General features: G+C 36.3%; 1 protein-coding gene across 1 annotated transcript in view; it reads right to left on the reverse strand.

The window, feature by feature from the left end:
• The window catches only part of LOC145665894 (bile acid-sensitive ion channel-like), a 75,408-nt gene extending 62,339 nt beyond the window's left edge, over positions 1-13,069 (reverse strand). Inside the window, exons 1-2 of the mRNA XM_081733001.1 lie at positions 12,957-13,069; positions 2,554-2,754 (exon numbers count right to left, since the gene is read on the reverse strand). Coding sequence (XP_081589127.1) covers positions 2,554-2,754; positions 12,957-13,042 — 287 coding nt within the window. The 5' untranslated portion in view covers positions 13,043-13,069. The remainder of the gene's footprint in view (positions 1-2,553; positions 2,755-12,956) is intronic.
• Between the last annotated feature and the right edge of the window lie 3,295 nt (positions 13,070-16,364).

The following is a 16,364-nucleotide window of genomic DNA, read 5'->3' on the forward strand; positions in this document are numbered from 1 at the left end:
CTCACATACAATTTTAGTTTACCGTTTCTACAGCAAATTACTTTTATCTCACCTGAAAATAAAGCCCTATAATAGAAGCAGCCTTGTTTCCATTGTGAAAGCAAAAAAAAAAAAAAAAAAAAAAATCAATGTGGATGAGGAATGATGACAGAAACCGAATACAAGGAAAAATATCGCAACCGGCATAAAACGCACATCATGGAACAGAGAATGAAACAGAAAACTATACAGGGTAGTGGTGGCTCAGTGGTAGAATGCTCACCTGTTGTACATGGGATCCTTGGTTCGATCTCAGCTCACGTCAAGTGAAGTTTATGGTGGACAAACACGTGTGCGTGGGTATCCTCGAGGTTCTCCCACTTTCTTCATTCCACCGTTTCACTCATTTCCCATCATCACCGTTTCCTTTAACCTATCCGTCATACTCGTGGGATGTACAGATTTCATTTCATTTCATTTTTTTTTCAGAAAGCCGTATCAGAAGAAGTACCATATTACCAATATCAAACGGAAACCATTAGTAAAGAAATAGCCACATACAGTAAAACCTGCCTTCAACGGACCCTTCATTAAACAGAAAACTGTCTAAACGGAAATATTTCACGGTCCCATGAATTTTGGAGTACAAAACCTGTAAAAGTTCCTTCATTGAACGAAAACTGTATTATGTTGACAACGGAAAGCAAAATAAACATTTAACGGAAAATTATGATTTCCAGATTTTAGCATGTAAAAAATGTTTAGACATTCTGTGAGAGGGTAAACATATACATTACGCTGTCTGCGATAAAATGTTCATTCTTTTGTTACATCTTTCTGGACAGTGCTGACCTTCCCCAACCACTACTCATATTCAACACCCACAATTTGTACTTAATCCCCGCAACTTAATTAAGAATCATACGGAAACTCGGAAAGGAGAAAACGAGGTGGAGGAAGAAGAGGAATACGATACCGAGTTCGAAGAAGAGTGTAGAAAAAAAAACGTATCAAGATGCTCTCAGAAGTTTAAAGAAACTGCAACAGTTTGCCTTACAGAAAAATGATTCTGATTTGCTTAGTTTTTCAGGCTAAAGTGTGTGCGGAAAGTCGTGAAGCTAAGTAGCAATTTATACAGAAAATCCTGCTTGACTGCTGAAAAAGAAAGAAAACATGTGCATATTTTGTATTTATTTTTTTGTGTGTATTAACACGTACAAGAAAGAAGTACTGTAATTGAACAGGGTACTACAGCAATATATTTTAGCAGTATGCCCCTTATAAGCATGCATTTGTTTTTTAAAAGGTAAGGTCTACCTCCATTACGCGGAAACCTGACCAACGGAATTTTTTGCAAGTCCCGCTCGATTCCGCTAAAGACAGATTTCACTGTATAAACATTATTGGGAGAGAACAATACTAATCGACAAACATGCTGCACAACACAGTAATTAGGAGAGAAAAGAACTACGTCTAATAGACATTACAATAAAAATACAGGGTGGCCTAAAAGTAGGTATACACTCCTGCATTGATCAAGTATAACATTCCAGCTTGTGTTCGGTGTTCCGAGCTTAAGATATAAGTAAAAAGACATTCAGAACAAATAATAAAGAAACTAAGTCTACCTGATGGATGACAATAAGAAATTATATAAAATGCAACGAGTTGATCAGTACGATACTGTATACCTACTTTTAAGTCATCCTGTATTGCAAATATTAAACAAAACAAAACAAATATTAGAATAATACCAACAGTAATATAAGATACAGGAGTGGCAATGAAAATGTTGAAAAAAGCACTATAAATAATCGGAATTGGACCAAAAACAAGAAGACACAGAAGAGTGTAATAGTGGACAAATGCAATTGGAAGAAGCTTCTTGGGTTCGATTCCCGGTGGGAGCTCATGTGGTTCGGATTACACGTTAATAGTAGGTCCACGTCTCATATAGCCTCGTTGCTGAATGGTACGCTAAACTAAAATCAACTCAACTCAAGAAGCTTCTTGCAAATCGCAGACTACTCAGGGGAAAATACAGATAAACAATAATAAACTTGGGTGGACCGTTAATTACTATAGAGCTCCTACGTTAGCGTACGTGCCTTTGGCGTGGGAGACCCCGGGAGCTCATTCGGTTTGATTCCCCGTTAATCAGTAGATCCCGTCTTATTTAGCCTCGCTGCTGAAAGGAATGTTCGAATAATAATAATAATAATAATAATAATAATAATAATAATAATAATAATAATAATAATAATAATAGCGCCAATTTATATTTACATATATTTAGTTTTGAATGTTATAAAAATTTTAAATATGAGTAGGAAAGAAAAGATATAAAACATGTAGCTTTTCTGAAGTTTGCTAAAGCTACACTGTAAATTATTTTTTACAAGCGGTGTTTTATTCAGAATTTCAGTTTTCTTCCGCTAATAGCTTGCGACTCCCTTGATTGCTATTTACACTTGCACCTTCCCGTTCCCCAGGTTGGGAACCATTGCACTAGAGAGAATTCAATATCTCAATATAATGCTTATAAACAAAAATATAAGTTATAAAATCACTTACTCTCTAATGTATCGTTTCATTTTCCTATCCTCAACAACATCTTCGGAACAGAATATGCCTGCTGGTTCTTCAACGGTCCATTCCATGTAGTTTCTCTCTATGGTGATCACGGTTGGATGTTCTTGATATTTTTTCCAATTTTTCCATATTAGCCATATAGTGGATGTTAAACTTCCCAAAATTATTAACAACCAAAATAATCTGAAATTCAAGGAATACGAAACTAAAATTTGTATTCGATAGTATTATGTTCTAATTTAAAATCAACTGCATGGAGTGGTACACAAGACCAGGCTGCGGGTAGAAAAACTATATATACAGACTAAACAAAATGTAAGATTTTATTATTATAAACTCTAAGTGAAAGCAAATGTAGATATAACCGTCAGAGTCGCCAATCTAACTATTTTATGGTTAAATCTAATCGTTTTCAGATGTTGATTGGTTAGATAAAATTTGGTTTTGGTATTAGTTATATTTTTTTGTCGATTCTACATTCAAAATTGCCTATTTCTAGCTATTTGTTCTTAGGAACATTTGAGTCTCTTTTACAATCAAAATTTATATTAGAAAACTATAAATTAAACAAAGCTTAGTATCTGCCATGCAGACACACTTGTATGGCCATATCACAGTTTGCATCTTATTTAGATCATTCTTACCTATGCTTCACAGAATAATGGCAAATCAAGATTCTGGGACCCTTGTTTATATATTGTTTGTATCATACTTGGAGAGAGCGATCCATTGAAGTTTTACAGTATTTTCTATGAGTACATTGCTCTGTTCTGATCATACCACCCTGTCTGGATTCCGCATTCTTTAGTGTACTGCCGGGTTCAATGATAGAAAACTGCTGAATTGAACCTAGGAAGTGACTTCTGAATAAAATCCAGACTACAGGAAGACTACGGATGATTGTGGTTAGAACCTCGGTCCGTCGTCTTTGTGGTCATAAGTGAAAAGACATCCAACGAAAAGAGAAGTAGTGGGACCGGTATGGACAGGAAAAGAGGTATGTACACAAGGTCTCTCTGAGTATGATATGACTTTCATCCTAGGCCAATAGACTCATTTATCAACAGGAAGGGAACAAATTCGTATATTAAAAGGTATAAATTTGAATCTGTTCATTTAGTTCGCTCAAATGTTAGTTTGTCAGTGCATCCCCAATTCCTTACTACTCTCGCGTAAGACTTGCTACGATCCCAATTAAGCATGGTGGAATGCTGGTCTAGTTTATTATATTTAATTTGTGTATGATTTGTTTTGAGTATCTTTTAGTCTCTTGAGCCGTACACTTTTTGTTTTTTGGTAGATCAATAATGTCAACAAAATATAGCCAGAATTACCGTAAGAATTGGAAACGAAGAAAAAAAATGAGTTCTACTCAACGAAGGATCAAAAGGTGTTAATATTTTAAGTATGATTGGGAGATGGGGCGAGATTAAATGTTTGTTTTGAGAATACCAGGAAGAATATTACAGCATATTTTAAGTTAGTACATTCATATTAGCGAATATTTTTGCTTACTTGTTAAATTCTGCTAGCTACTAGTTATAAATTTATATCCGCTTTTAGGTAAGCTTAGTCCATTTAAGCCAGATCTTGTATTTCACTTAGCTACTTTCTGAAAACTCTTGTTGGCAACAGTTCTCCCAGTGTCTTCCGTTCGACAAATAGTTCGTGGTTGATAGTCCAGAAGTCGAGGAATCCGACTACTACAGTGCCAAGATTTTTACAGAAGTCATTTCCAAATATACTGTCAGAGTAATACTTCGCACTTGGAGCTTTTACACTGAGAAAGAAATAAGAGTGAAGGAGATAATCGTGGACATTGGTAATAGTCATGGCATACTTGCCAAACAATCCACTCTGCTGTAGGCGTTCTTTTGCTTGGCCATCCCTTCTAACTTTGCTAACATCAAGGATTCTTAAATCTTCTCTTTTGTCTTCTCCTGGGTTACTGAGAATCACATTATGACCATACAGACCATCGAGTTTTACTTTAACAGCTTTGTAGTGACATAGATTTTTAACACAATTGCTACTATCACATGCAGCGTAGCAAACTTCACTATTACAAATTTTTGTACAGGTACATATTGCCCGATGTTAAACGCAAAATTATGCTTTGACAGTTAAAAAACATTACAGCTCCGTTTGAACAACGGAGCAATAGACAAAACTAAAATAAATTTACGTTTGCGCGTGTGTGTTAAATTGTATTTGTAGATTTGTTAATGGACAATATAAAATTTTTCTCTGATTCTTTTTTCAATTAGAAAACAATAGAAAGACAGAAAACATTTACTTGTTTTGTTAACTAAACTTGGTTCCTCTCTTCTGGTGATTGCAATAAGAAAAGAATGTCATGAGTTGCAACAATGCAAGGTTTTTACTTATAGTTGCGATAAAATGTGCAAGTAAATAGAATTGTTTGTTTCAATTTGTGTTAAGATACAATTTTTAGAGAATATATAAATTTTGACGTATCGGCGATAACTTTAGCATTATAAACACAGGAATTACATCTGAACAATGATGAATAGCCGTAGAACGAAGTTGACATTGATGGGGGCAGTAGATGCTAACGAATTTTTGTCCAAATTTTCTGGTGATTTCAGAGCTTATTAGGCAACTTTTGCCATCCCTTGTGTTTTTGGATCTTAAAAATTCGACCTCATCCTTATGTGTATGTCGTACCAGTAAATTATATTTTATGTTTTACATATTTTTAAGTTATGTATGCATTTTATATTCTACGCATAGTTCACTATGAACCTATGGAAATTTGATACTATCATTTGTATTGTTTCACTTCATTTCGATTAAACAACATCTGACGGTCTGGTAAACTTAAATTTTGATGTTCCTTTTTCCGCCATGAATCCTGCGCACAAGGAGTGTATACACATATTTAAAAAGAGTTAGTTTTAATTTTATAATGGTGCTATATATTTTAAAACACTTTATAACATTAATCTGTAGTAGTGAGATATGTAGCTATCTATTTGTCATTGCTTTCCTACATTGTTTTGCTATAGAAGGTAAACCGTATCATCTCTGTAGATAATTATTTGTACAATACGAAGCAAAAAACCTGCAACATGAAAGTTTAAGTTCATTGTGAAACTACGCCAACAACATAGGCAACCAACCTAACGTCTTTGTGGCACTGATCACGCCAGGATAACCTTCGGCTTCGTCCCCCTGCACACTTCGTTTGGAGCAAGAAATGCATAGACCACGTGACTACAAATCACAAATTTCTCACAAGATGGAGTAATAGATTGAGGTTCTTCTCATTTCTCTTCTCATTTTACATCCTCAGTTTTAAAGAGAGAGAAAGAGAAAAAGGTCAACGTGATAAAAACTAAATAAAGAGGAATATGCGAAATATAAAGGAAAAGAAAACGTGCGCATATATGACAAATGACACATGCACTTCAAAGGAGACCACCTCAAATTTTGTTATGAACCATATATAATAACTGTGAGAATCAGCAAACCACAAAGACATAATTACACACAGTAAGTGTTATATAACACATATTTATTTATTTTTATTTATTTATTGAACAAATTCCCAGATACAGCATAACTTTGCCATTTTACACAGGGACATTCTAACAAAAGAAAGAAAAAAAAAACAAGATAACAATAACAACAACATAGAAAGAAGAGTGTAAGAGTAAAACTATTCCGTCAAAGCTCGCTTAATTGCTCTTTCAAACACTGGGTAGCTCGAAAATATGTCCACATCAGTTGTTACTTGATTATAACAGTTTGGTATTCTATAAAAAAGAGACCTCTGTATAACAGCCAACCTAGGACGGGCAAGATGGAATAGGTGGGTATTCCGGGTGATGCGGGAAGGGACACGTAAGGATAGTTCCTGAAGTAATATTTCCGATCTTAAGTTTCCATTAACTATTTTATGTAGATATTTCAGGTCAGAGATAGTTCTGCGTACTTCAGGAGTCTGAATATTAAGATGTCGCAAGAGTTCCTTCTTAGATAATATTCGAAGTGCAGGAACACGAAAACGGACTATAGCGATGAAGAAATTGAGAACAGAATCAAGTCTGGAGAGATGTGTAGGTGCTGCCATGGCCCATATGGGAGAGCAATATTCGATCTTGGGCGCTATTAATGTCTTATAAAAAGTTGCTAGTGAAGAAACAGTGCGTAGTTCGGTGAATCGATAAAGAAGTCCCAACATGCGCATTGAATTCTTTAGTATTGAGGAGATGTGGTCAGAGAATGTGAGTTTTGAATCAAAGATGACACCAAGATCATTATGACTAGCAGAATGTGTGATAGGGGAATCGTTGATATGGTATGTGGAGGGAACAGGAGACTTTTTCAAAGTAATAGTAATACTGTCACACTTCTTACTGTTGAGTTTCAAGTGCCACATTTCACACCAGCCTGTAAGGTAATTTATGTCTTCCTGTAGAGCAGTTGTGTCATGGAGACACGATATTTCTCTGTATAACTTACAATCGTCAGCAAAAAGCAGAAGGCCACTAGGTTGAGCTGATAAGTGCGTGTAGAGATCATCCATATACAGGACAAACAGCAGAGGCCCAAGTACACTCCCCTGAGGCACCCCTGAGATCACGGGTTGGGGGTTAGAAGTCGCCCCTGAAAGAACAACTCTCTGTTTACGGTCCTTCAAGTAGCTTGTGATTAGAGAGAGAAATTTGCCATGTACATTAAATCTATTGGAGAGTTTATGAAGAAGATGAATGTGACTGACAGAATCAAAGGCCTTCGAGAGATCAAAATAGATAACATCTAATTGAGTATTGTTATTCATACATTTGACTGCACAGGAAAGAAGAGTACTTAAGTTTGAGAGACTTGAGCTTTTCGGTAGAAAGCCGTGCTGAGAACTATGGATGTAAGGTGAGGTGAATTTAAGTAGCCTGTCTTTGATTATTTTTTCGCAGATAATTGATATTACAGAAAGAAGAGATATTGGCCTATAGGAGGATACATGATCTTTAAGTCCTGATTTATATATTGGGGTCACGTGAGCTAGTTTCCAACTGGTGGGATAATACCCTTCCTTGAAGCATCTATTGAATAAGATAGATAGAGGAACCGTAATAACTGAAGCAGTTTTGTTGAGAAAGAGAGGACTAATTTTATCAGGTCCAAGTGATCTGTGTGGAGATAACGATAGCAAGAGAGCCAGAACTTCGCCCGGGGTGGTAGAGAGATTGGATAAGGTGTCCGAACAGATGGAGCGGAGAGGGGGAAGATGGGGTGTAGAGGGAAGGGAAGTAAATGTTTTGCAGAAGTAGTTATTGAAGAGGTCGGGTCTTTGATCATCACTCGCTTCAGTATTTTCATCTTGAACTGTTGCCGGTATGCCCGGAGATTTTGTTCTAGATTTAATTACAGACCAAAAGACTTTAGGGTTACTAACAGTAAAATTACCAATTGAGTCCATGTATTCAAAGTATTTACGCCGCTGTACCTTCTTGGCAAGACTTCTAATTCTAGCAAAGTTTTTGTATGTGTAGTCACTAAACAAATAAAAATGCTTGCAGAAAGCTGAAAATGTCTTTAAAATCTCAACCATAACTGAAACAAGAGATTACTTCTCTATTGTTTTTCTTCGTAGCATCCATCTACATGGAGAAATGAGAAAGAGAGAACATCTTAAGAGATTCGCACGTATACAATATCGGAAACTGCTAAATGGAAAAAATTACAGTCTTTGGATGGGATTCGAACCCAGAGCCATAGTATTAGAAATCCCACACTCTACCGATGTAGCTAGTCTGACAGTAATACCCTGTTCCTCCATCATTACCTATGAAAGACGGAATGGAGTCTGCAGAAAACTACGTCTAACATGTCCACGACAGACCGCCTATAACCTATGTCTAATTGGTACTTTAAAAAGCTAGTTCTACACGTGCATAGAAAAGTAAAATCAAATGAGTAGTTAGTACACATCACTTTGTCTGTCTCACTCTATCTCTGACTATAGAAATCGAGGAAGAAGAAAAAAGTATAGAGGTGAGAACATAGGAAGAACAAGCAAAAATATAAGTTGCAGGAAACTGAATATCAAGAGGAGAGAGAGAGAGAGACATAGAGACAGAGAGAAAAATAGAGGAACGGAGCAAATGATTTAATATACATCGGAAAAGAAGGTTCACAACTGTGCTATACATTTAATGTATTGAATACTCTGCAGGCCCGTATCCACGGGGGGCTAGGGAGGCCGGGCCCCCCCTAAACTTTGGCCGGCCCCAATAAAGGTTTCACGATAGGCTTGCAAATGAACTATAATATGGTGATGAAGTATAATATGATTGGGTCGGGCTCCCCTAACTTCGGCCGCCCCTCCCCCCTAAATTTTTGGACTGGCTACGGGCCTGATACTCTGTTTCTTCTAAATTGCTTGCTAGATGACAAATATTAATTTGTAAAAACGTAGCAAATGCCCGCGTTGTCTTGTTTTCTTACTGTTTCAGTAATAGTGGAAAACGTGGTTTATGCAACATAATAAATTACTAATTTTCCCACAACAATCATGTAGATGTTGTTGATGATTTTGAGTTTAACGTCCGTTCAGCAGCGAGACTATATGAGACGTGGACCTACTTATTAACGTGGAATCCGAACCATATGAGCTGCTGCCGGGAATAGAAGCAACCATGTACTGTTGGTAAGAAATTTCTAAGCAAAAGAAAAAACTGATCAGCAAAATACATAAAACGATAGTCCTGCAAACTATTACTTAAAGAGAATTTATTGTAAAATCAATACATCCATGTGGCGGTATATAGTCGTAAAGTGATTAGAAAACTTAATATTAAACTGTCGATCACATTGTTTTATTTATTTGAATTCAATGTCGTATAGATTCGGTTTTAGCTCTAGATTTCAGCGTTCTCACTTCGATTCTTAACTTGTTGGAAATATTCATTAATCGAAATTATAAAAGTATACGAAATTTAACTAGCTAAAAGAAGAGAATAACATAAAAATCCGGATTAGAGTACGTCGTCGCCAACATGTGCTTTTATTTCAGGGAGCATAAAGTCGAGAAGATCAACATTTTTTTTACCATTAAGTCGGCCTATAATTCGATGGATACCACCTCAACCTGCAGTCTCGCATATCCATCCCCAACAGTGAATCGTCACATGACCCATTCGCGCTGAGCGGGCCATATATTGTGGATCAAACCGTCTTCCAGATGGGCGATACACACGTGTTGGCCCAAAGTTTCCAGTGGAAAATATTTTCTCATCTGTAAAGACAACAGTGCCCCAGTGACAAGTAATATTTAGCTCTGCAAACGCCAGTCTATCGACTTTGTGATCTTCTGTCAATCTCTCCTTAACAGCAGCCCGGAAGGACCTTAAGCCTGCGGCCCGAAGTCGCCGTTGGACTGTAGTTACATCACCTGGAAAGGCGGTAGACTGCTGCAGTTGTCGGGCACACATGAAAGACTGTCGACAGCATTGATCAACTAATCGTTGGTCTTGTGTCGGTGAGGACACTCGTGGCCGACCACTTCTAGATTTTCGAGTTAGACTTCCAGTTTCCTCATATTTTTTCCACCGCCTGAACGCTGTTGCACGATGCACGCCTAATCGAGCGCCTGCTTCAGGAACACTCAATCCCGCATGTTCAATAAGAGCGATAACACTCTCACGTACAGAATGATCATATTGCGCCATTCTTACACAAAAGTAAAAGTGCTAAAAACGTCTTTGAATATACGATAATGCACAATATTGCTATACATGACGTCGTATTATGAAAAACATGCGCAGAAGAAGTAGATGTGCCTGTAATCAACTGTTGTTGCACGCAAAAATACTCACTCACTGTTAGTAACAAAATATTTTCCATTTTTTTTAAATCCAATACATTAGAATATAGTAGCAGTTACTATCTTTCAAGAACATAACTTCCATCGAGTGGTGGGCATAAACAAAAGCTCGTAACTATGCAACAGTTAACTTCCATCAAAACTCCCGAAGCACTTTACAGATTTAATCTGATTTATTTGTGCAATTTAGATATATATAAGATTACAACTTGTCTGAGAAATTTGTTCATACTCGTCTAAAACAGTTCTATTCTATTATTCGCCACTCGTATACATTATATGACAAACAACCAAACAGAAACAAGTAAAGTGCAAATACTCTAGACAATATTTTTCAAAACGTACTAGAGAATTAAGATATAGCCGAGCGGTTTAGTAGAGTAGTCTACTACCTCCGTGTTCAAACCCACCTGAGGTTTGTGTCTATTCTCTGCTTTCTTTCTTGTGCTTTCACAACGAACGTTTTTTCTATAATTCCTATAAGCTATGACTTCCAAACCCTAAACAAAATACACATGTTTATTGTAATACTCTAATCCGGATTTTTATGTTATTCTCTTCTTTTAGCTAGTTAAATTTCGTATACTTTTATAATTTCGATTAATGAATATTTCCAACAAGTTAAGAATCGAAGTGAGAACGCTGAAATCTAGAGCTAAAACCGAATCTATACGACATTGAATTCAAATAAGTAAAACAATGTGATCGACAGTTTAATATTAAGTTTTCTAATCACTTTACGACTATATACCGCCACATGGATGTATTGATTTTACAATAAATTCTCTTTAAGTAATAGTTTGCAGGACTATCGTTTTATGTATTTTGCTGATCAGTTTTTTCTTTTGCTTAGAAATTTCTTACCAACAGTACATGGTTGCTTCGATTCCCGGCAGCAGCTCATATGGTTCGGATTCCACGTTAATAAGTAGGTCCACGTCTCATATAGTCTCGCTGCTGAACGGACGTTAAACTCAAAATCATCAACAACATCTACATGATTGTTGTGGGAAAATTAGTAATTTATTATGTTGCATAAACCACGTTTTCCACTATTACTGAAACAGTAAGAAAACAAGACAACGCGGGCATTTGCTACGTTTTTACAAATTAATATTTGTCATCTAGCAAGCAATTTAGAAGAAACAGAATATCAGGCCCGTAGCCAGTCCAAAAATATAGGGGGGGGGGGCCGAAGTTAGGGGAGCCCGACCCAATCATATTATACTTCATCACCATATTATAGTTCATTTGCAAGCCTATCGTGAAACCTTTATTGGGGCCAGCCAAAGTTTAGGGGGGTCCTTCCCCCCTAGCCCCCCCGTGGATACGGGCCTGCAGAGTATTCAATACATTAAATGTATAGCACAGTTGTGAACCTTCTTTTCCGATGTATATTAAATCATTTGCTCCGTTCCTCTATTTTTCTCTCTGTCTCTATGTCTCTCTCTCTCTCCCCTTGATATTCAGTTTCCTGCAACTTATATTTTTGCTTGTTCTTCCTATGTTCTCACCTCTATACTTTTTTCTTCTTCCTCGGTTTCTATAGTCAGAGATAGAGTGAGACAGACAAAGTAATGTGTACTAACTACTCATTTGATTTTACTTTTCTATGCACGTGTAGAACTAGCTTTTTTAAGTACCAATTAGACATAGGTTATAGGCGGTCTGTCGTGGACATGTTAGACGTAGGTTTCTGCAGACTCCATTCCGTCTTTCATAGGTAATGATGGAGGAACAGGGTATTACTGTCAGACTAGCTACATCGGTAGAGTGTGGGGTTTCTAATACTATGGTTCTGGGTTCGAATCCCATCCAAAGACTGTAATTTTTTCCATTTAGCAGTTTCCGATATTGTATACGTGCGAATCTCTTAAGATGTTCTCTCTTTCTCATTTCTCCATGTAGATGGATGCTACGAAGAAAAACAATAGAGAAGTAATCTCTTGTTTCAGTTATGGTTGAGATTTTAAAGACATTTTCAGCTTTCTGCGAGCATTTTTATTTGTTTAAATAAATATGTGTTATATAACACTTACTGTGTGTAATTATGTCTTTGTGGTTTGCTGATTCTCACAGTTATTATATATGGTTCATAACAAAATTTGAGGTGGTCTCCTTTGAAGTGCATGTGTCATTTGTCATATATGCGCACGTTTTCTTTTCCTTTATATTTCGCATATTCCTCTTTATTTAGTTTTTATCACGTTGACCTTTTTCTCTTTCTCTCTCTTTAAAACTGAGGATGTAAAATGAGAAGAGAAATGAGAAGAACCTCAATCTATTACTCCATCTTGTGAGAAATTTGTGATTTGTAGTCACGTGGTCTATGCATTTCTTGCTCCAAACGAAGTGTGCAGGGGGACGAAGCCGAAGGTTATCCTGGCGTGATCAGTGCCACAAAGACGTTAGGTTGGTTGCCTATGTTGTTGGCGTAGTTTCACAATGAACTTAAACTTTCATGTTGCAGGTTTTTTGCTTCGTATTGTACATGTTTTAGAATTCATTAAAATATTTTATAGTATTGCATTACCTTTCAAAGCCTGATTGTCCTTTCTTCAGTAAGTGAGCAAAGCCATGTACAGATGTTTCATTGAAAATTCTCTGCAAGTAGTTCATCTTTCGTGTTTAGTTATGTAGTTGTATCTGAAATATATACATTATTACGTTTTAACTCTAAAAGTGTTATATATATTACATACAAATAATACAGCTATGATTTTTACAACTCAGTTTTTCATGTAATCGGACACCGGTTCAAAACTGGACAGATGGCAACTCGTCGACAACGCTCTAGGTTCCTGAACGAGAAACGAAAGACCAGTATCTAAATATAAAATTTTGCAACGAACTTCTCAAAACCGAAACCTAAACAAATATGTGAAGACAATACATTGGTCCCTTCCAGTGCTTTTGCGTGGTATAAATGTTCTTGTATGGCACAATCATGATCACCAAAAGTATGATCCGTAATTCACAGGTCACTTGGTGCAACTGAGATGCTTCCATCCTATTTTTTATATCATCTCTTAATTGCAGTTTCCTTCGCTCTCTTCCTCTGCCTACTGCCGTTATACACTCTAAAGCGTGCCTCATGATACATTTGCTTCTTTATGAATGTCCCAACCAGTTTCTCTTCCCCTTCTTAATAATATTTAAAACTTCTTTTCTCCCCCATCTTTTCTAATACCCTGTCATTTATTTCCCACTCGAACCAACTAATTCTATCCATTCTGCTCCATACCCACATTTTGAAAGGCTTCAATTGTTTTTCATTATTTTTATGTAATGTCCATATTTCTGACCCATACAACATAATACTCCACACCACTGGCGCAAATCCCGGGGGGATAAGGGGAACATGTTTTCCTCAATCTTCGAACGGGGGGACTGTCCCCTCAATAATGTGATTTTCATCTACATTGTGGATGAGGATGATTGTGGATGCCCTAAGTAGAAATATATCAATTATAAATATATGCAAGTATTCAGATTTCAGAATGTGTCAGTGGCACTGATTTGTACCACTACTTCATCTACATCGCCTGATACATAATATAGAATAGGTTCTCCTCAGAAATCAGATTCATCTACCGTAATATGAGTCTCTTCTCCCCCATAAGAATATGCCACAAATCTGCCCGTCTTCCAATGTTGAAGACAACTCTGCCTCCTGACCTCCACAGCATTGTTTTTCAACTTCCTAAATATTTTGAACATCGCTTTAAAAGAAAGCTTATTTAAATTGTCTTACCCGTCCCTCCCAATGTTGAAAACAGATTTGCGTCGCTGTTCCACACGAAGCACTTTATGGGTCTTTCTTCAACATTTTGTTCAAGGCCCCACAGAATAGTATTTTCTTCCTCCTCAAGGCTTCTTTCGCCATTCCCATCTTTGCTTTTATTTCATGTTCACACTTCTTTTCATCACTAGTAATACTACCCAGCTATCGAAAACTGCTCACCTTTCTATTTTCTTCCCTCTTACTTCTATATTTGACACCGACTCCTTCGTTCTAATCACCATGACTTTTGTCTTTCAAACATTTATTTATATCCCATATTCCTCACAGCCCTTCTTCAAGTTTCCTAACATCTTGTTGATTTTCTCTTCAAATTCTGGAACAAGCGCCATATCATCTGTAAACCATATGCACCTAATCATTCTACCTCCTGCTGAAATGCTCTCTTCATTTTTCACTGTCTCTTCTAGATAGTTATTAAATAATGTAGGCGAGAGACAGAGCCGTAGCTAGAGATTTTGGCGCTGGCGCCTCCTACATTCACCATACCATACTTTTGCCTCTTTCTTTTCTTTTCTTTTATTCTTTATTCTTTTCTTTTTCTCTTTTTGAATATAAGGGAAGCAGCTTTTGTTATTATGCTACGGTATGCTGATTTTTTTTTTATTATTATTATCAAACTGCTCGGAAAACCATTACAACATCCAAAAAAGATCTTTTACAAATAAGAACTCTTTTCCAGAGGCTTTTTCTTTTCTTTTTCTTTCTTTTTTTTTTTTTGATTCAGCGAAGCAAAACTTCACAAAACTACCTTTCGTTGTATACAAATCCACTTGGAGAATAGTTATGAAAATTTATAGCTATTTACAACGTTTCATGCTATCGATAAGAAATGAAATTTCAACACATTAGAAACTATGTGCTTTTAAAATGTTCGAAATAGGTAACAGCATGAATTTCTATTAATTTTATTCTGTATATGACCACACAAATAGAATTTCAATTTCTATTCGTTTAATACCAGCAATTAAACGAGTTGAATTTGTTAATGATAGACTTTCTTTTATTACTCTTAAGGGTTGGTAGTGTGATATTATTGTTTTAAATGTGCATGCTCCAACAGAAGATAAGGATGAGGATATAAAAGGCAGTTTTTACGAAGAAGTAGTAGAACAGGTATTTGTCTTACTTCCGCAATACCATCCCAACAGGAGAATACCAGATTGAAGTGTCGAATAGATTTTCGGTTTTAGAAGATTTTGAGAGCACTGGTGTTGAGGATACTTGAGTTTAAATTAGGGATAGCAGTAAAATTACAGCAAGAGAAAAAATGGGACACTCGAAAATACGTCGGAATAAACCATTGTTAAACTAGGAATGCATAAAACTGTTCATGGAAACCGTCAAGCTTAAATCATCAAAGAAACATGGAAAAATTTCTTTGACGATTTGTTTAACATGCAGCCAAAAGCTAATGTTTGTGGGGAAAGGGAAAAACGCACGGCAGGACATCGCTATATAGAAATTAAAGAAACACAAATCTCCAGGTATAGACGAAATTCCGGCTGAGTTAATTTTAGCTGGAAGGGAAACGTTTCGAACAAGATACACAAACTTATTCTTCTTATCTGGAATAAGGAGGAATTACCACAAGAGTGTAAAGGATGAATCATTGTTCCAATTCACAAGAAAGACAACAAAGCAGATTGTAACAATTATTGAGGCATTTCTGTTCTGTCATCATCCTATAAAACCCTATTAAATAGTCTATTAGCAAGACTGACAGCATACGGAAATGAAATTATTGGGGATTATCAGTGTGGATTGAAAAGAAATCAATCAACTATCGATCAGATATCTACTATTTGACAAATATTCGAAAGAAAATGGGAATACAATACTTTGGTACATCAACTATTTATTGATTTTGGAAAGGCTTACAATAAGTTAGGAGACAAACATTGTACAACATTCTTACAGAATTTGGAATACCGAAAAAGCTAATTAGGTTTATTAAGATATGTTTAAATAAATCCCAAAGTAAAGTCCGAGTAGGAAAACTTTTGTCTACTAGCTTTCATGTCGAGGATGGCCTGAAACAAGGAGATGTGTCGAAGCCAGTATTATTCAACCTTGTCCTGGAGTTGAATGGTATTCACCAGGTTACGGCGTATGCTGATGATGTAAATTTAATAGGGG

This window comes from Thermobia domestica, chromosome 12 (assembly GCF_964235325.1).
Source record: "Thermobia domestica chromosome 12, izTheDome1.hap1.1, whole genome shotgun sequence".
NCBI lineage: Eukaryota > Metazoa > Arthropoda > Insecta > Zygentoma > Lepismatidae > Thermobia > Thermobia domestica.